Source organism: Medicago truncatula, chromosome 7 (assembly GCF_003473485.1).
Source record: "Medicago truncatula cultivar Jemalong A17 chromosome 7, MtrunA17r5.0-ANR, whole genome shotgun sequence".
Taxonomy (NCBI): Eukaryota; Viridiplantae; Streptophyta; class Magnoliopsida; order Fabales; family Fabaceae; genus Medicago; species Medicago truncatula.
In genome coordinates, this window is record NC_053048.1 from 41,248,067 (window position 1) to 41,274,272 (window position 26,206).

General features: G+C 31.9%; 4 protein-coding genes across 4 annotated transcripts; 3 read left to right on the forward strand and 1 right to left on the reverse strand.

The window, feature by feature from the left end:
* Nucleotides 1–2,019: 2,019 nt before the first annotated feature.
* LOC11418098 (alpha-L-arabinofuranosidase 1) lies at nucleotides 2,020–7,353 on the forward strand. The gene is made up of 17 exons (XM_024770601.2): nucleotides 2,020–2,502; nucleotides 2,622–2,676; nucleotides 2,758–2,954; nucleotides 3,524–3,648; nucleotides 4,033–4,192; nucleotides 4,323–4,392; nucleotides 4,487–4,632; nucleotides 4,783–4,828; nucleotides 4,916–4,968; nucleotides 5,080–5,224; nucleotides 5,351–5,469; nucleotides 5,583–5,657; nucleotides 5,822–5,928; nucleotides 6,089–6,145; nucleotides 6,245–6,443; nucleotides 6,595–6,735; nucleotides 6,832–7,353. The coding sequence occupies exons 1-17, from the start codon at nucleotides 2,338–2,340 to the stop codon at nucleotides 6,925–6,927; spliced, it is 1,956 nt and encodes a 651-aa protein (XP_024626369.1). The 5' UTR covers nucleotides 2,020–2,337; the 3' UTR covers nucleotides 6,928–7,353.
* Nucleotides 7,354–11,763: 4,410 nt separating this feature from the next.
* On the forward strand, nucleotides 11,764–16,966 carry LOC11417396 (proteasome subunit beta type-3-A). The gene is made up of 6 exons (XM_003624820.4): nucleotides 11,764–12,057; nucleotides 12,155–12,262; nucleotides 13,223–13,312; nucleotides 15,086–15,170; nucleotides 15,904–15,998; nucleotides 16,592–16,966. Exons 1-6 carry the CDS (start codon nucleotides 11,870–11,872, stop codon nucleotides 16,638–16,640), a joined length of 615 nt encoding a protein of 204 aa, XP_003624868.1. The 5' UTR covers nucleotides 11,764–11,869; the 3' UTR covers nucleotides 16,641–16,966.
* Nucleotides 16,967–18,571: 1,605 nt separating this feature from the next.
* LOC11422685 (E3 ubiquitin-protein ligase At4g11680) lies at nucleotides 18,572–21,833 on the forward strand. The gene is made up of 4 exons (XM_003624821.4): nucleotides 18,572–19,047; nucleotides 19,812–19,931; nucleotides 20,829–21,123; nucleotides 21,351–21,833. Exons 1-4 carry the CDS (start codon nucleotides 18,731–18,733, stop codon nucleotides 21,510–21,512), a joined length of 894 nt encoding a protein of 297 aa, XP_003624869.1. The 5' UTR covers nucleotides 18,572–18,730; the 3' UTR covers nucleotides 21,513–21,833.
* A 3,397-nt stretch (nucleotides 21,834–25,230) lies between these two features.
* LOC11422686 (50S ribosomal protein 5, chloroplastic) lies at nucleotides 25,231–26,054 on the reverse strand. Its single transcript, XM_003624823.4, has 2 exons — nucleotides 25,889–26,054; nucleotides 25,231–25,775 (listed from the first exon to the last, which is right to left on the reverse strand). Exons 1-2 carry the CDS (start codon nucleotides 25,968–25,970, stop codon nucleotides 25,432–25,434), a joined length of 426 nt encoding a protein of 141 aa, XP_003624871.1. The 5' UTR covers nucleotides 25,971–26,054; the 3' UTR covers nucleotides 25,231–25,431.
* Nucleotides 26,055–26,206: the final 152 nt, after the last annotated feature.

A 26,206-nucleotide genomic window follows, 5' to 3' on the forward strand; every position in this document is an offset into this window, starting at 1 on the left:
AGGATCACGGCAGCTAAAAACAACCCACTTTGTTTAAATCCATGCAAACATATGTTTATTAAAGCCTTCAAACAATGAAGAAGGATAAAGAGAAAGAAAGAAACTTACTGAAGCTTTTCCACTATCTTTGTTCATTTTCGCATCCGCTACGACCCTCTTTCCTCCGTCTTCTATGCTTATCTTCTTCTTCGCATCGTTCCCGTTCTTCCGATTTTTCTTTTCCGTAACGACCTTCTTCTTCTTCGCGTTCTTCGAGTTCGTCATCTTCTTCTGGGTTTCGATTTCGATTCGATTCTAACTTAGGGTTTCGTTTTTTGGTGAGAGATTTCAGAGATTGAGTATGGGTTTAGAAAATGGGAGATGAAAGTGTGAAGTGTTTGTGTTTTGTTAGGGTTGAAAACGAAAAAAAGGAAGTGACTTTCTATTTTTTCTGATTTTTTTTTAAAAAGTTTTAAAATTTTTAATGTTTTTTTTAATTATTAAAATTATTTTAATTACAAAAAACGAAATAGTGATGTGGTTGTCAAATACACACGTGTCAGGCAAAAAAAAATTAAAACAATAAATAAATACACAGTGGCGTGCCACGTCATCAGCTAGAGTGTGTCAAATGGGATCAGGGGGTTTTCGAAGGAATCTTCATATTTCAGGGACAGAATCTAAACTTATTTTTTTACAGGGGGGAAAACCGGAACTCGCCCAAATTACAGGAAGGTAAAGACATATTAACCCTTTTTTTTTTTTAACGTAGCCTACGAGGTATTACTCTAACATCCCGTCTTTTATCATACATTATTTATAATTAATTGCATAAACCATATCTAATCTAATCAATTAAAAAGTTTGTATTTTAATCAAATTAAACAAGATGAGTTTAAAAACACTCTTTTCATTTTCCAACCTTTTCTTCAATGTAGGTACCCTTATAAATTTTGAAAGGGTTCAACTTTAAATTAGCCGATGATTCGGCTAATAACTCTCAATCGTGATTCCTTTTTTGCTTTAAACAAATAAAGAAGGAATTTTGACTCTCGGTTATGGGTTTCTTAACTTCTCCAAAGAGTGTTGAGTAATATAGTTTGTTATTTTTTATGAGCTACTAAACTAATGAAAACTTAAGTAAATGTAAAACAGAAAGATAAATAATATATTGCGAGAAAATGACAAGTTTGATTAATGTGTGTCGAAAATAAAATGTACAGTGTGTATTTATAGGCAAAATTAATCCTAATGGTCAAAACAGTGTGGCCTAATAACAAATTTAGTTCTGAGTCACCTTAATCGACTATTTTCGTGAGTGGTGCGTGTTTCTGTCCATTACTCAAAATATGTGGCGCCTCATGTTTGACCTGACTTCCTATCTCATGGCATTACCATTCCTCTTATCTACACGTGTGTTACCACCTCTGATCATGCTCCATGAAATAAATAGTCGTTTCGATATGTGGCATTAAAAATATGAAACACAAATCATATTGTTGAAATGTTAAGTCCCCTCGACCTTTGACCAATTTGAGCAAACCAAACAACCTTCGTGAATCTTAATAGATTTAAGAAAGATTCATATAATTTGTATTTGGTTGTTATTAACTCAACTAATCTTCATTCAGTTACTTGACCATCAGTTAAACCTAATTTGGCCGATGGCCGCTCAAATTATTTTCATGTGTAAACAGAAAGTAAGATAAATATTTGTAAGAGAAATTCTAGTAATAGTTTTTTTTACTTGTTGGTTAATTTTTCATTGTTTTGAAAAGTCAGAACATTTTCATTTCTTAAAGAAGTTGATATAAGCATAGGTGATTAAAGGAGTTGAGGAGTCAAAGTTCAAGGTTCAAGTACGGACAATGAAAAAAATAATAACATAACATTTAACGTACTAACATTTGTTATTAACAAAAAAATTATATAAACATGAGTGATCAATCTATGAATCGAGCGTGTAAACTAATTTTTAAAAAATTAGATCATGAACTAAAGAATATATATTGAAGAGCTGGTGTGTAAAAAAAAATGTGTTGTTCTCTCAAAAAAAAAAAATTGTTGTTATTATTTTTATCTTCTAAATTATTACTTAATTTTACTGACACAAATTAAACAAGGAAAAGGTAAGTGTAAGTGCAAATAGAAAGCAAATGATCCATAGAATTCGCATCTTCATGACATGTACGATGTAAACTCTAGCTCACTCAAATGTACTAATGACTCGGGTTTTTGCTATTTTTAGCCATGTCTATTTTTTCACATTAATAGCATCAAGTGTGTCTTATAAATACAAACCAAAAAGAAAACAAAAAACAACACAACACAAAGAAGTTAAAGGGTTTGCTTATACAAATGACTTTTTCAAAAGCATGTTGCAGTTTTCTCTGGCTCTACCTAATTATAGTGTCATTTGTAGCATTTCAATGTAATGCTAATGGTAGCCAAATTTCATCTCTAGTTGTAAATGCTGCTCAGGGAAGGCCAATGCCTAACACCCTTTTTGGAATATTTTATGAGGTAGGGAATTATCTTCAAAATTAAATATAACAAAGCTTTTAAATTAAGGTCATGCAAAATTTAATACTTATGAAACATTTTAATTAAATATCAACATTTTGGGCATTTTTATTTTACAGGAGATCAACCATGCTGGATCTGGAGGAATATGGGCTCAACTTGTGAACAACTCAGGTAACCAATGAGTTACATTAATTGCACCAAATTGATGATTTTCATTATATATAGTATTCAAATATAAGTTTTGTGTTTCAGGGTTTGAAGCTGCAGGAACACGTACGCCATCAAATATTTTCCCTTGGACCATAATTGGAACAGAATCATCTGTTAAGCTACAGACTGAGCTTAGTTCTTGCTTTGAACGCAATAAGGTTGCATTAAGAATGGATGTGTTATGTGACAAGTGCCCTCCTGATGGTGTTGGAGTCTCTAACCCAGGTTTTTGGGGCATGGTGAGAATTAACAAAAAAAAAATTATGCAAACTCCTACTTGCAATAATTAACGTTATATCACATTTGGGACATCATTGTTATTTTTAGTCGGGGCTTGAACCCTCAACTTTTTAACTTATTAATTTCTTTGACACTTGAATCAAACTAGTTGAGGTAACAATTCGTCACATTTGGGACATTGATATTGTGAAAAACTATGCTTAATTATGACATGTTAAGTATTGGCACATCAACAAACATTGTAAATATCAAGAATAGTTTGAACAAATAAAAATGATTGAATGTAACAACACATGTCGGTGTCATGTTTGTGTTGGACACCAATTGTGATATTAGATTTTCAATCATTATTTATTGATGCACTTGGTTTTCAAAATCTAAATGAAAAAGAGAACCTTAATAACAAAGTTTAAAGGGCTTTATCTAGTGTGCACAAATAAAATCAAATTGGCTTCTAGTCATATCATCAAGTGAGCACTATATTCTACCGACACAATTTGGATTGATTTATTTGAGTTTATCTATTAACATAATTTGCACTCTAATTAGCGATGAAATGTTATTTCAGAATATCGTGCAAGGGAAGAAATACAAGGTAGTGTTCTTTTATCGGTCGTTAGGATCACTAGATATGAGAGTAGCATTCAGAGATGCCATTAGTGGAAGAATATTGGCTTCTAGTCATATCATCAGGTGAGCACTATATTCTACTAACATAGTTTGGATTGATTTATTTGAGTTTATCTATTGACATAAATTTTACAAGACTTTTTGGGAGGACTTATGAAAACAGCTTATGACAATTTTCACAAGCTTTTTTTTTGTTTTGTTATTTTTATAAGTTCTTCAATATAGCTTATAACATATACAAAAACAAATTAACTTTAATTTATCTTTTTTTATAAAAATAACTTGTGTAAGCATATGATAAGTGCTTATCATGATAAGGGTTTATGCTATAGGCTGCAAACATGTTGTTTATCCAAAAAGGCCTTATATTCTCAATAATAGCTTATGATAAAGGCCTCTTTTGTTTTAGAGAATATATAATTATAGAAATGATAATTGATTTTGCAGACATAAGGCTTCAAAAAAAAAGGGTTCAAAGTGGCAAAGGGTTCAGACCATATTAGAAGCCAGAGCATCAAGTTCAAATTCAAACCTTACCTTAACAACAACTAAAGAGGGAACAGTATGGTTGGACCAAGTATCTGCTATGCCTACCGACACATTTAAGGTCTATCCTTCTTCAATTAACTGTTACATTTTTCTAACTACTACTATACTCTTTAATTATGTGTAAATTGAATTAATATAAAAAAACTATTGGCAATGCAATGCTCATTTTTGTTTCAAATTTGTAATAGGGACATGGTTTCCGGAAGGACTTGGTTGAGATGTTGATTCAGTTGAAACCAGCCTTTCTTAGATTTCCAGGTATGCATAACATTTTAGGCTTCTCATGTTATAGTAATCCAAGTGAAAACATATTTTTATTAATGCAATATATTTATTTATTTTGTTGCAAAAGGTGGTTGTTTTGTTGAAGGAGTACAATTAAGGAATGCATTTCGGTGGAAAGATAGTGTTGGACCATGGGAACAAAGACCTGGTCACTTGAATGATATTTGGAATTATTGGACAGATGATGGACTTGGTTTTTTTGAGGGTCTTCAAGTACGTCCATCTATTCGCACTTATTTTCTCTGGTCACATTTATAAACAAAAATCAACTTTTTAGGTTCATTATATAACTAATGTATTTGGTTATATATTGGACGAAATACATTAGCAATTCAATATTGAAACACTATTTTTCTTGTGCAGTTAGCTGAGGACATTGGTGCATTGCCAATATGGGTCTTCAACAATGGTATATTTTCATATTTATTGCCATATAATACTACTATGTTTGGTTTTTTTTACCACAAGCTTAAAATAAAGTGATTTTGCTATACAGGCATCAGCCATAGTGATGAAGTTGATACAAGTGTTATCTCACCTTTTGTGAAAGTATATTTTCCTACTCTTGTTTGTTTCACATTCCATGCTTTCTATTCTTTCTTTTATTTATTTTTTAAAATAAAAATGGTACATTCAATTTTTGCATACCTGAATTTTTAGGAAGCACTTGAAGGTATTGAGTTTGCTAGAGGTTCATCCACTTCAAAATGGGGCTCTGTTAGAGCATCTATGGGACACCCAAAACCTTTTAACCTAAAATATGTTGCTATTGGTAACGAAGATTGTTACAAGAAAAATTACTATGGTATTCTTTCTCTTTTCCTCATATCTACACACTATGTCATTTTATTTATTTTTTCCCGATATTTGTTAAGTGATAAATAAATGTCGAAAATTTAATCTAACCTTTTTTTATTTCTTTATTGATTAGGAAATTACATGGCCTTCTACAAAGCAATAAAGAAATTTTATCCAGATATTCAAATTATTTCAAATTGTCCTGCTTTTAAGACACCGTTAAATCACCCGGCGGATCTCTATGATTATCATGTAAATATCATATCCCTTTTATCCTCATAAAACATTATAACCTTGATAATTTCATTTTATCCAGATATTCAAATTTTACATAAATTTTTCTCATACTCTAAATTTCTAACCAGACTTATCCTATTGATGCTCGAGCTATGTTTAATGCTTATCATGATTTTGATAAGTCACCACGCAATGGACCAAAGGTATTGTATTCATTCTCATGTAGCTCTCTTATTTTTGTATCAAAGTATTTTTTTTTATGTTGTGTAAGAATTTAGTAGTTGAGTTAATGCTTGGAAAATTGGAATGTCTTATATATATATATATATATATATATATATATATATATATATATATATATATATAGGCTTTTGTGAGTGAGTATGCTCTAATAGGAGCTCTACAAGCTAAGTATGGAACCCTTTTGGGAGCTGTGTCTGAAGCTGGATTCCTTATTGGATTAGAAAGAAATAGGTCAGTGTACTTTTTTATTGATCTTGCTTTAAAATTTCGAAATTGAGGAAATTTTGAAGCCCAAATTATGATGAAGGGTTGGATGAAAAATAATTTTATAAATTAGTTAAGAAATTTGAATTATATACTCACCATTATATTTTGTCCATTTTTAATGCAGTGATCATGTTGCAATGGCTTCTTATGCACCACTTTTGGTAAATGCAAATGACAGAAAGTATGTCTTTCTATTTCCTTTCAATTAAGTGTCATTTTTATGAATTAAGTAAAATTGTTATTGCATGATGACAACATGAGATGTGCATTTTTTTTGTAGTTGGAATCCAGATGCAATTGTTTTTAACAGCTATCAAGCTTATGGGACTCCTAGCTATTGGGTGACATATATGTTTAAAGAGTCAAATGGAGCAACATTTCTCAACTCACAACTTCAAACACCTGATCCTGGCTCACTGATTGCATCTGCAATTCTTTGCCAAAGTCCTCAAAATAATAGTACTTACTTGAAAATAAAGGTAACAAATACATATTATTTGTTGTCCTAAAGAGTTATGTTATTATATATATATATATATATACTAGCATTCAAATAGGCACGAAGTATCGTCTGTCCACTCTTTTTATGCAATATTGTCTGATGATGTTGCAATGCAATTGACTCTTCAGATTGCAAACATAGGAAGCATCCCAGTGAATCTCAAGATTTCTCTTCAAGGATATGTGAGCAAAAACCTAGCTGGGTCAACGAAGACCGTTCTCACGTCTGGAAATATACTTGATGAGAATACCTTCGCAGCACCAAAAAAGGTTAATATATATATTTCCTTTGTTATAAATTTGTTACATAAATAGAAAGACTGGTGCATGGATCTAATATCAAGTTATGTTTGTTTATGTATGCAGATAGCACCACAAACAAGTCCACTTCAGAATCCTGGCAATGAGATGAATGTCATGATCCCTCCAGTTTCATTAACAGTATTAGATATGTTTAGATAATAGCATTCATAAATTGTGTGAGAAATAATAATAATACTGAGCAGTGCTATTCTTCACGAGAGAAATCCTCCCGAGAGCATCGCGAAAACAAGCACAGCCAATGAAAATGTAGTGCCTAACGGAAAACATGTCAGGATGGCGGAAAACACGGAATCCAAAACCACTAAAACATGCCAAGTGTCTCATGAACTCCTTCGCTGTCCTTTTCTTCGCGAGACATAGCATTATTGATAATAATACCCTTAGATAGAATTCAACAAGGGAAAAGGGTTGAATCTATTAGGAGTATTATTTTCATAGTTTTTAATTGTAGGCTGATGTGTAGTTCCCTTGGTTATTCTTGTTTGGGTTTTGGTATAGTCCCCCCAAATGTCTTTGTACCTTTCTTTTTTTATTTAATAATATTTCTTAAGTGTTGGTGGCTAAGGGGTGTCAACATAGTTGAAATGTTTTAGTTCATTGTCTTTGCACACTCTTTTTTGATTAAAAAAATTGCAAACCCTAATCAAACATGTTTATTGCGACAAACTGTAGATTTTCTCTCAACATTTGTATCTACGTATTAACGTACTCCGAACTTTCATCAATGAATGAATTGAATCATTTACATTAATGGTATCAACCTTCTAATTCGTTTAATCGCATATCAATCTCGCGACTTCCTCAAACTCTGACTATCTCACATGGTACAAGCAGTTTAACTCTTTTCTCATTGCAAGAGATCTGGAACGATATATTAGTGGTGACAAACTTTGCTCATCTCCAAGTATTCCAGATGGTGGCTCCTTAGTTATGAACCCTTCATATTCATTTTGGATTCGTCAAGATAAACCGTTGTATATTGCACTTCTTGGATTGTGTGATGTTAAAGCCAGTGTTGTCATGGCTACAACAGACACCTCTTGTGATGCATGACTTGTACTACAAGTTGTGGCGGAGCCAGGAAATTTATGGAGCCCGGGCAAAAAATTAATCCTAAATTCACATGTGATATAATATATAAACAGTCATAAATTGAAATAAAAGAGGTTTATCATTTTGTCAACAAAAGTACAATTTAAAATAGGGTTATTAATTGAAATTGATCACGTAATATACGTGAAGTCTGAAAATTGACCTTGTAATTAAATAACATGTATTCTGATCATGTAATTCGAGATTTTTATTATTTATAACATGTAATATACGCGAAGTCCAAAAAAGCAACCGATAGATTGAATTTTTTCATGATTTCCTAGAGGCGAGTTAAGAACGTTAAAATATGGCTTTAACAAAAAAATTATAAATTTTCGACAAATAACAAATTAATTATGAATTTTTAAAGTGTCAAAAGCTCAAAAAAACAAAACAATGAAAAGACTTAATACTCTGAAGGAAAGACTTAATACTTCTGTAAGATTAATTAATACTCTGAAGGAAAGACTTAATACTTCTTCCTTACACTCATCCTTGGTCACTACCTATCTTTAATCTATTCGCTAAATTGAAGATGATCTTGTCTTGATTTGTCATCAAATTAATGATCTTGATCTAGTCATTTAGAACTTGAATGGTCTAGGTCCAAATTTGAAGGAGTTCATAACTTCAATTAGAACCGGTGACCCTCCCATCAAATTTCATGAGTTATATAACAACCAACTGTGTTATGTGTCACAATTCTCGTGACAAAAGTAATAGTTTAAAGTCTTCAAAATCATCCAATAATCCCATGAATCAGTTTTTTTTTTACTTGTCAATAGGGGTGTATATGGCAACCCAACCTGTTCAACTTTCAACGGGTAAGGGTCGTCACTCAAACTGCAATTTCACTACCAAAATCGAACTAAACCAACCCGATTGTGAACGGACTGGGGATCAGGATGGATTTGCGAGTTATGTGTCTAAAATAAAAATAAATAACTTTGATAGAAAAAATATTTTTTAATTCTAAAAAAAATGTGATTTCGAATGAGAATCTATTGTAAATGAAATTAGGATTAGGTTGAGTTCATAATTGTTTTTTTTAGAAATTGAGCTCAGATAAAAAAAATTGAAGACTTTGAACTATTATAAGAAGAAGAAAAATTGAAAGTCTTTTTTTGAACATATTATAATAAAATGATTCACGGGATTATAAGAAAATGATTCAAGTAAAAAAAAAAATTTAGTTCAAAGTACACCTAAAAAGACTTTGAACTATAACACTTTGAAAAAATTTCAAATTTACTCCCTACGGTCCTTATTATAAGAAAATTTACTCCAATAATATTATAAGAAAATTTTCAAAAAAAAATTCTTATAATTTTCTTATTTTCTTATAATAAGGACTGTAGGGAGTAAATTTTTTTAAAGTCTTTTTTTTAACATATAAGAAAATGATTCATGGGATTATAAGAAAATGATTCAAGTAAAAAAAAATTCTTATAGTTGAAAGTACACCTAAAAAGACTTTGAACTATTGGATGAATTTTTTTTCTACTTGATAATAGTTCAAAGTCTTTTTCTTATAGTTCAAATTTGTGATAATTTATTATAGTTCAAAGTTTTTTTAGGTGTACTTATATCATTTTGAAGACTTTTAACTACTATAAGAAAGTCTTTTTTTTTAATATATACTCCGGTCCTTATTATAAAAAAAAATTTAATCTTTTTTTGTCATATTTACCTTTTAAGTTGTACTTTTCCCTAAACAAAAAAACAAAACAAAAAAGATGTACTTATTACTTAAAAGAATTTTTTATCCCTCGTTTAATGCTTCTCTTTTTAATATTAGTGAGTGTATTTAATATTTCACAATTTTGTAAGTGTTTATATTTGTAAAAATATTCAAAAAGTTTAATTAATTAATGATTGTATTGATTTTGATATTTTTATTTTATTTCTTATAATAAGGACCATATAGAGTATTTCTTAAGTTTTTTTTACTTTAAATAATAATAATATAATAAATTAATATTATAGGGTCGATCACACAGGTTCAAAAACTTAAACCTAATACCCAAATCAAACTTTGTGGATTATCACAGCTTGGGTCGGATTAGACCTGTAAATGTTCGGGTTTAGGTAATAAGCGGGTTGAATCAAATTGGGTCATCGAATTCGCGGTTAACCTAAATCATAAACACCCTTACTTGCCAAAACTGTTACAATAGAGGTCACAATGATATGCAATGTTACAAGCTCAAAAAGAATCTATGTAACTACGATTGATGCCCAAACCAGTACTCATTTGGAATGGCTCTTCAATTCGGGAGCATCTGACCATATTACCCTTCCTCCTACCCTCTTTCACTATGTTCCTAACACCTTATACCACAAATTGCTCTCATCTACATGCATCCTCCAACTTCATTTGCCTAACAAAGCTAAATTAAACTTTTGAATCCTCTGTATCCTCGAATCTTCCATCTCCTTATCCAAAAAAAATATCCCACTTAATCCAATTTATTTTTCAATAACACCAACATTATAACATGATAAGTGTTGTCAATACACTCTCTAATACACACTCTTTAATTTGGTAAAATTCATGTGAATTTCACACGTTAAAAATGGACCCACAAAAAAACTCACGAGCTGAGCTATATTATGCATTTGTCCATACCAGCTGAGCTAAACTCACGAGTACTATGATTAGCTTGGTTTGTTTTTTTTAGAGGTATTAGCTTGGTTTGTTATAACTTGAAAGCAACAAACATTTACATTTTAGTTTTAATCTAAATCAAAATTTCATAAAAAAAACACCATTAATAATTTTCAAACGTTAGTGAAATAAAAAGAGCGACAAACACGTGAGTGCCCGTCTTTTCGCTGGTATAAAATAGAAATAATGAAAAATCCATGTGTTAAATGTTTTTAGTCCCTACAAAATCACAAGCTTTTAAGTTTAGTCCCTATAAAATTTTAATGGTAATTTTAGTCCTCCAAAATATTGTAGTTTGTAATAATAGACCTTATTTTGATTTTTTTTTTTTACAAAAAATGTATACCTTTAGTCCTTCAAAATAGTCTCTATAAAATGCAAATAGGGACTAAAAGTGAATACATTTTTTGTAGAGATTAAACTTTAAAGCTTATAATTTTGTAAGGACTAGAAACATATTTAACCCAAAATTCATCCCAAAATCCCCGGTATAAATATGTTTTTAAAGGTCTCTGTATAGATACATATGAAGCCCCGATACTCCAAAATAGAGATGTACTGGTATCGGATGCGTATCAGATACCGATACTCACGGAATACTCCACAGATACTCACGAATATGTACCCACGAAGTATCAGAATTAATTATTTTAATTTTAAAAAAATATTTTATCTGATACTTATAGGATACTTCATAGATACACAAGAATACTTATAAGATACTTCACATATACGTATCCTAGGAAATATGAAGTGTAAAAAAGTGACACAATGTTGTAGAAATTCAGTAGAGATGTATATAATTCAATTTTAGATATGCATCTCTAGAACTGTTTCTTGATGAGCCACTTAAATGAAGGTAATAATGATACATAAGTGATTCAATTAATCAACATTTGATAAAATTTGCGTTGAATGCTTCTCTCGATATCCCAACAAATTAAAATATAATATGATTTACAAGAAAACTTTACGTACACATAACAATGAAAGGTAATCAATGCCTATTTTCCTCCTCAAGTATTTTACATTCATGTAAGTTGTGTATCCATGTACCAATATCGTACTCGTATCCGTCTTCGTATTCAGGCTTCATAGATACATAGATATTGTGGCTTTTTATTTCTTTTATTTTTTATTGTTTTATAACGGATGGCTTATTCCGAAAGAAAAGAATAGTTTTTTTTTTTAATATAAAATAAGAATAAGAAAGCTGAGTTTTTATCATTTTTGTTTGCAAACACAAATCACATTGAAAAAATTAGGGTTTATAATTTACAGTATCATTCTCTTCTCCGTGTTATTGCGATCTAACAAACTATGTCGATTTTCGAGTACAACGGAAGTGCCCTAGTAGCCATGGTTGGCAAGAATTGCTTCGCCATTGCCAGCGATCGAAGACTCGGTGTTCAGCTTCAAACCATAGCTACCGATTTTCAAAGAATTTCCAAAATTCATGATAAACTCTTCATCGGTCTTTCTGGACTCGCCACCGATTCTCAAACACTGTAACTAACTTTCTCACCTTTTGTTTTTGTTTTCTGAATCGTTTTTTTGTTTTGGGATTTTCTGATTTTTTTTTTTTTTTTTTTTTTGTGATTGAAGGTATCAGCGTCTTGTGTTTCGGCACAAACTGTATCAGCTTCGTGAAGAACGTGATATGAAGCCGGAGACTTTTGCTAGTTTGGTGTCTTCTATGCAATACGAGAAACGGTATTGTCATTTTCTGATTTAGATCTGGATTTTGTTTTGTGATGTGAATTGAATGATTTGGTTGAATTAGGGAAATTTATGTGATGATTTGTGAATATTTTAGATGTACTAAGATTAGGTTAAATTTAAGAGTGTGATAATCATAATCTGTTAAAAAAAGTGGCTTTATTTGTATTTTGACTTTTTAATGTGACACAGCCCTAACAAGACTTGGTGTGATGCCGATGATAATTTTCATTGTATATTGGTGGTGGAAGTAAAGGGATTGGGTCGTTAGTTAGGTTGCAAAGTGCATGGTTGCAACCACAATATAAAGGTTTTGGAAGCCTCTGCAACCAAGTTGCAATTTTAATTGCGGCTGTATCTGCAATTTTACACAATATTAAGAATCGCTACGTAACTGAGAGTAACCTCTGTTCTTAAATCTTGGAAAAGTGTATCAGGGTGTAGTGTCTTGTAGACTGGCAAAGCTTGTATGTTTGATTCATATTAAGAGTAAAAGAGAACTAGACATAGGGCTGAAAAATAGTACATTTTGGTTCATTTAAGGTGGAATGGAAGAGAGAGTAGAACAAGCTTTCTAGACTGTTCCTTATTTTGTCTTGTTTTCTGCGAAATGGCTTTTTTTTTTTTTTTTTTAAAAGGTTTTCTGCGAAATGCTATGTAAATCTCAACAACTGTGTGGAGTATATATGCATTGGAGTTTGAGGACTAGGGAGACAGTCATTTTAATTGATCATAACATATTTTCTATGTTTTGCTGATGCTCATAGACCAATAACTTGTTGAAATTTAAACCCTCTGAAATTCTATGTTTCTTCCTTTTGGTTGTTTACATACCTGATTACATTACATCATAACAATTTCCAATAAACTATAAAATTGTATACTTTTTAGTTATGTTTACAAATCACGGTGTTGAAACTTTAAAAACAAAATATGCTTTCTTTTTCTTTTTAGGTTCGGTCCATACTTTTGCCAGCCTGTAATTGCTGGGTTAGGGGATGATGACAAGCCATTCATTTGCACAATGGATGCGATTGGAGCAAAGTAAGTTAAATTGTTCTACTGTTCATATATTATCTTAGAGTGGGAGGTTTGCTTGCCTTAAAGTTATAAATGTTTGCATTGCGTAGTTTAAATTTATATTGCTAATTGCTATCTTAGTAAAAAGCATGCTTCTTATACATATGGCTGGGGTCTGTGGCAATTATCATCTGCATATCTGAACAATTTTGCTGATACTAGTTCCAGACTTCCAGCTATTCCAGTTACTTGAAAATTAGATGTGGTGTGTTTCAGCAATGTTTTGTTCTTGAATTTTAATAGTGTAGAAGTTGGAGATTTCTATTATGTGATAGAAAGCAAATAAGTAAATTGAACGGATAACAAATAAAATGTTAGAGCCTGTTAGAGCGACAGAAACAACTTAGATTTCTTTTATAACCCATTTAAGCACTGGACCATATTCATAATTTGTGAAACTGGAAGCTAATGAGTTTTATATGTGTATGTTGGTGAATTTTGTTGGAGCAGAAACTCTGATATGATTAAAAAAAAAATCTTTGCCACAGCACTTGATTTGATATAAGATTAGTCATATTACTTGTATTTTTGTGTATTGCGCGTTGCCTTTATACTAGGTTTCATTGACAGACACAATAAGACTCTTTGAATCGAGCTAATTTATATTATTCCAATCCAACATTTTATTTGTTACAAAAAAAAAACTTTTTGATTTACCTGTAAAAATGGATTGAGCTAATGAGGGTAGCACTCTTGTTTTCCAACCCCACTATTACTGTACTTCGAAAAGTTGTCAAGTCATTTCTCACTTCAATCGCCTAAGTAAAGAGGTTTACTTAAGAATATCCCCTAAACTAAATAGGAAGAGGTCTACTTCACAAAAAGGGGGAAATGACTTTCCTCCTGGCCATGATATCCCTCATGACACTTTATTGGAGCTTTGTTACCAGTGGCGCTTTTAGAGCCTTTTCCCAATACGCAGAGCCCCAACGATGAAGGGCAGCTTTGCTTCATTGATTTTCTTCATTATCTTTGTTTTTCTTCTTTTTCTTAGGAGATGGGTGATTTGTTATACTCCCTTCTTTGCATAAATTTTTCGGTTTGATTTATAATTTTGTTCTTTTATTAAAAAAAGAAATAATGGTATTATACATAGAAATCACATGCTGTTTGAGATGCATAGTTTATAAAAATCTGCTTGTCATTCTTGATCGGGCAAACATTGACATCCGAACTGTTATTAAGATAGCACTCACGCTGAAATACACTCCTAGGATAAGCTCTGAAAAATAATGCTTTTAACAATTTACGCTATATATTTTTTTGGTTTTTTTAAGATGCTATATTTAGCTTTTGATAAAGCTCTGAAACAATTTTTTTGAGAAGTTACTACAATAATGTGTAAATATGCTTTGTGCATCATTATCCAATAATAACCAAGGAAAATAAAATTGACCCGCCCTGTCCACCACACACACATTTATACCTCATGGTAATTCTTTGATCTGAAAATATTTGGGATTGTATGTCGTTTTGAAAGTTCCTTTTATGCAAAATATCATTCCCCTCATTTTTTAGAATAATCTTAATCAGTGTTATTGATGGCGGACAGCCAAAAATATGTAATTTCAAGCCACCGTAAAACTCCGTGATGCCGGCATCCTTTACAAATTGGACGTGGTGGTTGTCAATCTGCCATGGCGCCGATATATGAAAACACTAATCTGAATGTTATATTTTATATACAGAAGCTGCATTTATGAGATTCTAACTTTATTTTTATTTTTGTATATACAGGGAACTTGCAAAAGACTTTGTTGTTGCTGGAACTGCGTCCGAGTCTCTGTATGGTGCTTGTGAATCAATGTTTAAGCCTGACATGGTTTGTCCCAAAGTTTAACTTCTTTTGTCTTTTACTTCAACTTTTCAGCAATTTTTTTGCGTATTAGTGCAGTCATGTCTGTTTTTCACTTGTTTTGGTAGTGTTTTAATAACAAAAAAGCATATATCTAAACAGACATGCCTTTTGACACTAAATGCTTCTTAAATTAGATTGAACATCATCCACGTATTACAAATCTGTCTACACCCTTTGGTATCTGTCGGTGAAGGCATCCCTTCATCATGAGGTGGTTTCCAAGAAATAGGGGATTCAGGATTGTATCTTCATTTTATGGTTTTGATGGAGCATACGTCGGTCCAGGGCATATCTCAGTGGGTAACTAGTAACTACAAAGCTCAACCACTAAGGATCAGCAAGTGCTGAGTACTACCCTATTTCATTCGAGCAGTTTAAGATAGAGTTTGAGCTACATTCTAGGGCCAGATTCAAGTTGTATAGGAAGATTGATGATTGTACTGCTGGGCAAAAGCAACGAGCAGAAAAGATCAGGGTTAATTTAAAAGTTATCGGGTTACAAAAATGTAACAATAGTGTGCAATGTCCGACTTCAGAGTGGAAGTGAGACGTTCTTTAGTGTATAGGGAATCTGAGATTCAAATAGAGGAGGCCATTAGCCTCTCGACAATTTTGAGATTGTTTCTTCTGCAAAATTGTTTCTCCATGTTTGCCAAAAGGGAAGCTTATGATTTTTGTGCTTGGTTTCTTAATACAGGAAGCTGAGGAATTGTTCGAGACCATCTCCCAAGCACTGTTATCATCTGTAGACCGTGACTGTCTTAGTGGCTGGGGTGGACATGTCTATGTTGTGTAAGTTTATAAATTCTCTTCTTCTTTAGTTGTTTGTTATTGGGAATTCTATTTATTGAATTGTCATAAGTTTTTCTTATGACAAAAATAAGTTTTTCTTTTCATCCACTAGTCAATGTGTTCACTTTTTATGCACCAGTTCATCTTTACAAGCCACTAGGTTGGGCAAACGACTTTTGCCTTAGCATGTGGAAAATCATTTTAACAAAACTTCATGATGAAAACAAATTTTGTATATACTCATGTATTTTTCATAAAAATTGTTAGATAAAAAATATTAATGTGTATGGCATCTTTTAAAGTTCAAATGATTTTTTTAAAATAATAATAATAATGCAAACAAAAACTGAATTAAATAATCATAATATTATTTTTATTAATTAGGAAAGTTCAATCTTATAATTTTAAATATAAATAATTTATTTATTTTAATATAAAATCATAATTTTTATCTCTTAAGGCAAGTTTTAAAAATTAAATTGGAAATTACTGATTTGCCTTGATTAATAATAATGTAAATTATGTATTGTAAAATGTTAAACCTAAACTTTTATCATAGTGGCTTATTGGTCCTCAAATTTTGTTTGCTGCAGCACTCCAACAGAAGTAAAGGAAAGGATTTTGAAGGGAAGAATGGATTAAGTTTTAAGCCAGCTGGTCAACTACTCAAGTTCACTATGTTTTCTGTTTAATTCTGAGCTGAATGGCGAACATGTACCGTCTGTTGTTAATGGGTACCTTTGTTATTGTGAACTTAAATTAAATGTACCTAGAAAATTATTTACAAACGAGTTCAGCTGTTCTATATAGAATTTTCAGTGAAAGTAGACTCTGGAATCGGGTATGCTGTGGAATTAAATTATGAGTATATGTATTGGAATGTTTTTAGGATAGACTGGCATTGCAAGACACATATTGTTCACCGAAATTGTTTGTCCCTGAATCCAATTCATCGTTTTTCCCCGTAAGATGTTGATGTTAGTCACATGTGAGTAATTAAGTGACTTTGTTGATTGATTGAGTGAGGAATATAGGGTTTGGAGCAACAAGAAGGTTGTTATTTCAATTTGGCTTAAATGCAATTTTATATCAACATCAACGGTGTATCTATGCAATAATTCTAGGCTAACAAGCATTCCATGACAGCATAGTAAAAAAAATTAACTTATTTGTTGTTCATCAATCATTCCTAAAAAAACACATTACTGTATTTAACAAGCTACCGTATAAAATAAGAACGCATTAAGCTTTGATGAAATATGAATGAGAAGTTGTTGATGAAAATTGAATGAGGATGTTGAAAAAGAAAAGTGAATGGTGAAAGTCAACAAGTGTAGTGTAGTTAGTGAGTCTCTGACGCCGCACTAGCTAGTAGTGAGCTGACCAGTCTTAATTCGATTCATTACACCAAATCATTACCTCTCACTCACTCTTATTTTTACCGTCCAGTTCCTTGTCATTGCTGTACTCCATCTTACATGAAATAATGCATCAAGTGTCATGCTAAAGAAATCGTTTAAGAAATCCACAAAAATATTACTCCCTCCGTCCCTCAATAAATGACCTAGTTGACAATATACATTATTGATTTAACATACTTTGACCATATTTTTCTACTAATTCACAAAGATAAATAATACTATCATGTAAGATGTTGTTGAAATCGTCTCGATGAATATTTTTAAAATATTAAGTTTTCATAATTTTTTTTAGTAGAGAATTGAAGATATCAAAGATAAAACATATGCATTGGTACGTGTGTCGAAGTCAACTAGGTTATTTAATATGGGACGGAGGGAGTAGTATAAGCAAATGACAACTTTTTAGATTCATAATATAGACCAAATACATCATTTAGTAAATGAATCTAAAAAATTAATTTTTGCTTATAATAGTGACCGGATAGAGTAGTGTTTTAAACCAACATTTTTGATTAGTTGAAAAAAAGCATTTTTCATTTCATCTAAATGTTTTTGGGTATTATTTACTTATTGGTTTTATTATTAGTTTTTTAAGAGATGCTTAAGAATATATAAAATAATTAAAGTATTTTGATAAGAGACGATTAGTAGAGTTGAAAATTTGAAAGAGGTGTTGTAGAAAAGATAAAAACAAAATAACAAAATTTATGTGCATTTTTTTACGTGGTTTTTACTTTCATAAGTGTAGTTTAGTTGGTAGAAAAGATAAAAACAAAAGAACAAAATTTATATATAAGAATTGAAATATGTGTGAAATGAGCAAATTGTTTCATTAATATGGGACGGAGGGAGTATATATTATGTGAAAAATTATACAAAATACATCTAAGATTTGTCCAAAATAAAAACTATTATGAGTATTATATTGAAAAACAAAGATAGTAGTATATGCATAAGCATAACATACTACTAGTATTGATTATTAGTCAAAAATCATTAATAAACTACTACTGACATAAGTTAATTTTCTCACTTTACCTTATTTTCTTTTGACTAAATCTATTTTGGGTTATTTATTATAGAAAAAAGAAAAACAACTATATTTTGGGTAAGCCAATCCTATTAGTATACCTCCACTCCACCAATATCACCCTACCACCATCCCCTTCTATCGCCACCACTTCCTATTACTATTTTATTCTAATTTTATGTTTTTATCTATATATTATTTTTAAAACACCAAAAACCAAAACCTCGTTTCTGTCTTAATTCTCTCTCTCTCTCTCTCTCTAAACAAAAAAACATCAGAGCATGGAAGAAAGACAACAAGAACAACAACGCCAGGTCATCACTGTCGGAACTCTCAACTCTCTCCTCCGATCGGAGAACGATGACGACGACGGAGCATGCGTCTATTCAAGGGCGGTGCTGGTGGTCGACATGGTCTGGAACCTCGCTTTTGTGGTGGTTGCCGCCGCCGTCATCCTCTCCACTTTCAACGAGCGTCCTTCCACTCCTCTCAGACTTTGGCTCTGTGGCTATGCCTTTGAGTGTCTTCTTCATGTTGCTTTTGTTTTCTCTGAATTTCGTGTCACTACTCGTGATTCCTTCTCTCACACTCCTTACAGGTCTTTCTCTCTCTTCTTTCTTTTTCTTCATTTCTTAATTGGGTTTGTTTAATTTACTCTATTTTTTTATTTTTTTTTATTTTAAAAAGATTAAGGGATGTTTTTGGTGATTAGACATTTGATTGTTGAAATGATGGTTCAATTATGAGATTAGGGATATACTAGATTTTAATGAATTGTAATAATTATTATACATTATTGATTAATAATTAGTAATAGAAAAATAATAGTATTTCTATTTCTATTTCAATTTTTCATTATTGGACACAATTATTTGTTAGAAGGTTGAGTTGAGCTATGAAATAGTGACACAGACACAATCGCTGGACACGACACTATTGATATGAATAATAATCAAGAAAGAATAATGGTGGCAACAGACTCTCTTCTATCGGTTGAAATTCATGTGGCTCCATGTAAATTTGGCGGGACTCATGAATTTCAACGAATAGGAAAGAGTGTATTGGAATGTGTCTCGCTTTGCTAGTATTCCTCTTTAAGAAAATATATCAGTGATTTAATGTAAGTGATGGATTGGTGAACTGAGTGTTTTATGAGGTAGAGAAATGCGGAGACACTTGACACCTTCACATTTGTTTTTTGTTCTTTTCATGTGTTGAGGTTTGAGTGATTTATGTTCAGGGTGTCGTGCTTATATGAGATGAATGGTGGTTTTCTAGTGTATGGCCGTAGTTTTGTTGATAGAATTCTATATTGGCGGATTATTGAGCCGTGGTTTCACTATAGTCTTTAACTGTTTTCAGCATTGCGAAAAAGTTAGAGCCTATGAACACATTGGCATCATCTGTTTGGTGGGTTTTTGGATTTTATTGGATTGTTGTCGGTGGCCAACCACTTCTTGAAGATTCTCCTCGTCTCTACTGGTAAGATAAGAACCTTAGTTTGGATATGTATGTATTTTTTTCTTTTCATTTCTTTGGGGAATAGTTGGGTGGATAATAAATGTTGTCATGAATGCCAATAAAGACTAGTCAAAGTAGTATAGATTTATGGCACTGATCAACCTTCTTTGTTTTGATGTAAGACAACTGCTTAAAGAAGACGCGAATTTTAACTACTCCAGAGAGTATATTATACTTAAAACGTTAAAATACAGATAATTGTAGAATGTTATGCCATTGTTTCCTTCATATATCGAAGGAGAATGGAAATGAAGTGAAAACTAGTCGTTGTTGATGTGTTACTTTGACAAGCTCTGATTCAGGTTTGACCCTTCCCCAAATATTGCCTTTATGGAAGCTTAAGAGCACTGTGATGTCCTTTTTTTTGTTTCATTACGAAGGATAACTTAATAACTAGAATGCTCTTAGTTTCTGTTTTGTCCTTAATCTCTTTCAATTGTTTTGCCGGAATTGAGAGGAAGGAAGTTGTGCAAGTTCCTCTTTTTCTTCAAGAAATTGTAATTATTTCTCACAAGATGAACACATAATCTACATCTGTTTTGCTTTTAAATAGTTTCCAATAAGACCTGTCCAAATACTTAAGCTTGGCTTGATTTCATATGAATTTGACCACTTGTTGAATGTTGAGCCTGGTTATTCAGAGTCTGAATTTCAGACTAAGGCTCTGTCAAAAGACTGTGCTCGCCTTAACCCAGAATAGATATTATTATTTGTTAGTATTTCACTAATTCATTACTCGTTTACGTCACCCTCTAGCATAAAATGCTCTAATTTAACATAATTATTCACTCTTATGTTATCTATAGCATTTATTGGATGCATCAAACTCTTAATGATGTTTTTATCACATTCTTGCAGGTTAACAGTCGTCTTTCTAGCATTTGACGTATTTTTTATTATCTTTTGTATTGGGATGGCATGTATAGTTTTCTTCGCTCTCTTCTGCATCATCCCAATAATAGCGTTAGCTTATGCTTTAAGAATCAGAGAAGGTGCTTCGGAAGATGATATCAGCTCACTTCCTATGTATAGGTTTAGTCAGTCAAATGTAATGGTTATGGTTGATGACAACAAGAAGCAACATGTTAAAGCAAAAATCGGTTCATACAATCCAAGCCATATCAGTGAACTATCTCTTCATCCAGATGATTCTGTAAGTACAAACTGTGTCTTCTCTTCGCTCTCATTCCATCGTTCTTTAGTTTTAATATCATTGTGTGTCATAACTTGTAAATAACTGTATGTTTGGAAGAGGGTTGAATGCGAACTTGCTACGGCCTGAAAAAATTGCTTGTTGTGATTCTTTGATGATTATCATAGAGTTGAGTTACATTGTGAAGCTACTGAAAGAGAGACTAACTACTTCTGATTATGCTGCAGGAATGTTGTATCTGCCTGTGTCCATATGTTGATGGAACAGAACTGTATCGCCTTCCATGTACCCACCATTTTCATTGTGCATGCATCAGCCGTTGGCTTCGGACAAAAGCAACTTGTCCGCTCTGCAAATATAATATCCGAAGAGCCGATACATTGGTCTAATATTTTGTTGATAAAGACTAGATGGCACTCAAATGAAGTGTATCACTTGAAAGGGACATGAGAATAGAGAACCAAAACATTTGGTAATCTGCTGACTAGTGTTGATATAAGTAGAAAAGAAAAAGGAAATGTCCCACTCTTTCATCCTTGGATTTTAGTTTCTATAAAAGGTAATTTAACTTTTGAATATTCTAAAGTTAGTTTATGATGATGGGGTATATGTATATATTGTAGGCCAGTCGTGAGGGCCTCCCCCTTAATTTGTATTATAAGGCAATTAAAGAAAATTTTCTGTACAGTAATGTTTTTTTCTTTTCTTGAGTATATTCTCCACCTCCACTCAAAGACCGGAAAATAGGGGATTGCCATGGGAAAAATCCAAATTCTTTATTGAAAAGTGTTAAGATTTGAAAAAAGTTGATATCTCTCATTTTACAAGTCAATTTTGTAAAAAAAAACAAGTTAGGTTGAATTCAAAATTTAAGATGGTATCGTAGTGTTGGACTTGAAGAAGTGTATAGTGAAAAACAAAAATATCACATTGAAAAGAAATAAGAGCCAAGACTTCAAAGTAGCTTACAAATTCAATAAAAAATAGCTTGCAAAAGGAAAGAATATTAGATCTTATTTACAAATCAATTTTGTAATAGTATGTTAGACTCATTGTGCGAGACCTAAGATATCTAATATTACAAACATTTGAAGAAATGTTTGATAGAATTTATTTATAAAAATAGTATGATATGTTAGCTTATGTTAATAAGCTCTCCATAATATTGTGTTTATGAGAAGTTTAATTTCAACGTCAATTTATTTTTATTTTTGAGGGAAATTTCAACGTCAATTTGATGAGCAATGCTATATATCAAGAAAGATTTTATTAAGAAAATTTTAAGAATGACATGGCAGAATAATCACCCTTAGATTTTATCAAGAAATAGTCCTGAAATTAATGTTAGCCAATAAAATCTCAGTCTGGCCGGAAATCATGGGTGGTGGGTGTTATGTATTTTTTTTATTTTTATGAAAGATTAATAAATGAGATTGAAATCTAAAGGTGATTATTGTGCCATGTCATTCTTGAATCTTTCTTATAAAATCATTCTTGATATCTAACATTTTCCCAATTTGATTATAGAAATAGTTTATAAACGCCTAATTATTTTTTATTTATTTTATAAACGCTTATATAATAAGCACTTTTGCAGTAAATGCTTAATTGAAATGTTTACTCTAATGCAATCTAATTAGGAATGGTTGTAAATTACTCCCTCCGATCTTGAATGTAAGAAGAAAAAAAAAAATCACACATATTAAGAAAGTGGATTGAGTCATTGTAAAAAATACTATTTTTCCTGTTATGCCCTTGTCTTGGAAACATGACTTTTGAACTCCACCAATGAAAAATCATTGAAATGCGTTAAACATGGGAATGTGAAACAAATTGGATAAAGTAAATGAGGTTAAAATTGGAATAGTAACATTTAATAGAATGACTTTTGTATACTTTTGCTTACATTTGAGACCAACAATTTTTTTATTTTGTTTCTTACATTCGAGACTGGAGGGAGTATATAACTAGCATTTGAACTTTGGGTTTGACAATGCACTCAACCTTTCATTGTAATTTGTGAACCAAAACATAAACAAAATATGCCTTATGCTCATTGTTTTTGGATGCATAGTCTATGCTTTTTACTCTACCAATTCGCAATTGTAAAACTATAATTCCTGATTTCTGATAGGATCCTTTAGGGTAAAGAGAATATTGACTCAACTGGTTTATTCTAGAAGAGATCTTTTATGCATACTCTATTAGTTTCTTTAACAAACACAAAACTGCTACAGATCTTATTGAGATTGACTCTGATACATGGTGTTATCAAAAGCAATCCTAGATATGGTGATTAGAGGAATATGAAATTTTGATACTCATCTATTTTACATAATAGATGCTTTATCTGATTAGATTTTTTTTGAGACATGTGCAGCCTTATGCTTCCTTGGCATGTTACACTTTGTTTTGTTGCTATAGGATAGCCTTAGGCTTCCTTTCTCTCTTTTGTAAATAGGTTCAGACCTTAATTCTGGTTTGCATTTTATTTTTATTGTTTTGAACACAAAAAAATAATAGCGGTTTTATTGTATGGTTTGGTTTATGTAGCTCTCTTACTGTGAGTATGCAATAGCTTGTATAAGCGTTGTATTGTTTCATGATTGGAATAGATGAAAAATATAATCTCATTTATTCTAGTTCTTGCTTTTTCCTTTAAAATTTAAATTATGATGTGTGCTTCTACACAACTTAGGTCGTATTAGATAACAAAATGCAATCCCTTAAAATTGGAATTAGAATTACTCTCACTCCCTTACCACAAGACTTTTATCTTTTTTGTCCGTAAATGGAATGATAAATACCATATGAAACTCTTACACACAAATTAAAGATTTCAGGTTCAAACTTGTGACACCACGAATATTCAAACTAACAATTACGGCATTTTTAAGTTAAACTAGAACTTACGAATATGAGACTTTTTTTTATCTAATATGAACCTTGACTAGATGCCAGAACACAGTAATGGTAATGACAAATGCAAGTTGTGCTGCCAACAATCACAAAATCTTACTAAAACTCATGTTTGTAATATTATATGTTTTACCGGTCACTTGGCCATTAACAACACTACTACCAGAGATAAATTTCAGTGAAATAATCACCAACAGAAAGGTGATTTTGCTTCCAATTGCGTAAATCTCGCTGAAGATCTGAAATGTGAATGCAATCTGCATGAGTGAATTTAGATCTGTCCAAGACTTCGAAGCAAGATTTGTATGCAATGGAAGGTTGACAGGGTTCAAGATCCAAACATGATCTAAGTTATTACAGAGCTCCCATGCTTCATAGCTGAGATTAAATCGATGGCTTCAGCACACTTCCATCAAGGAATCAAATCTTACTCTTCAAATCACGTTCTTCATAGATCTCACCCGAGAATGGTAATTCTTGTCATTGAGCAGTGGATTCACCGCCCAGATTCTAGCATTTCATTTGGATGAATGTAATAGGGATTTTGCGATAGATTGGTAGGGTCAGGAACTGCTGAAATCTGAACAGGAATTTGATTGTTGTGAGGCATGATAAGTAACGCAACTATAAGGATTCAATACCAGAGCAATGATACCATATCAGAGATGAATTTCAGGACAGTGAAGATAGAAATCCATAGGAGAAAAGATGAAAAATCTGAGAAAACTCGGAGAAAGATTTGATTGTTCTTGTTTGATGAATTAGAAATGTACTAGGAAGAGACATTTACAGTTGACACGACACAAATAATTTGAAAAAATGAATAATTGAATATAACCATATGTATCGGACACGGACACACGTGTTGAACACCGGACACACCTATAATGAGAAGTGTCGGTGCTAAACTATATAGATTCCAAATTAAACTCCTATTTCAATGAGAAACACTCATGGTTACGAGCAATGCACCGACGATAACCAACGAAAAGTGTTGACCAGCTAATTCACCCAAATACAGAGTTATATTTGCTCCACTCTTTGCACCTATTCATTTGTTGGTTTTCGTCGCTAAGCTCATCGTACCAAATAACACTCATCTTTCAATATTAACCAAAATGGGACTAAGTAAAAATATCCAAACACATGAATCATATCATTGATTCCAAATCAAACCATATTTAAATATTAACCAAATGTAAGGCATCTACATATAAACTAAAACCCTTGATTGAAAATGAACAAAAATTGTCAAAATACATACATGATACATTGTAGAATGATTAAGAAAATAACAAAAAATAAAAAACTAAATTGTTGAGAATAAGGGAAAGAATCAGAGGTACAATAAGAAGAAATCAGGATTAAACCTGCAAACAGATATAATCTTCAAACACTCTTCAATTTCTTCATCTTGGAAGGTGGCCAATTACCCTTCTTCCTCAACTTCCTCTTTTGAACAAGTCTCTTTCTCCTCAACCTTATCTTCTTATCAAGCTTCATCTTCAACCTCTTCTCCTCCCTCTCCTTCAATTTTGATTCCAAAGGAAGCTTATCTACAGAAACAGCATCACTCTCTTTCTTGCTTTCACTTTCAGACCCATCTGCAACATTGGATTCAGCAGTTGCAGATACAATAGAAATTGCATTTTTCCTTGGTTTCACGACAAAGGGTGTCGAGATTTGAAGCCCCTTCAATGAGTTTGTGGGTAAACCAACGTGCACTCTTGAAACTGATAAACAAAAACATAGTTCGAGAAAACTAAGATAAAAGAAACAACAAGAATAATAAAAACATGAGAATGTATTTTGGAGAAATTAAGGAAGAAGAAGTGATGGTACTTACTTGGGGTTGTGGTGGGAATTGGGAAAATGGAGGAAGAAGAAAGAGGTGTCAGCGTGAAGAGATTGGAGCATAGAAGTGCCATGGTGTTGTGTTTTTTTTTTTTGTTCAATTGAAGAATTTGAGAAAGATGAGAATTGATTTATGGATAAGAAGGCACAACATGTGTGACACACCACTTTTTGAGTTTATTAACTTTTTTGTTACCACTTTATATCACGGTTAAATATTAGGGGTTTTGTTTTTGAATGATAAAATATGGGTTTGAACATGACGAGTAAATAGTCAATTATCTTTCTGAAATTGTAAGTTTCGTCAATT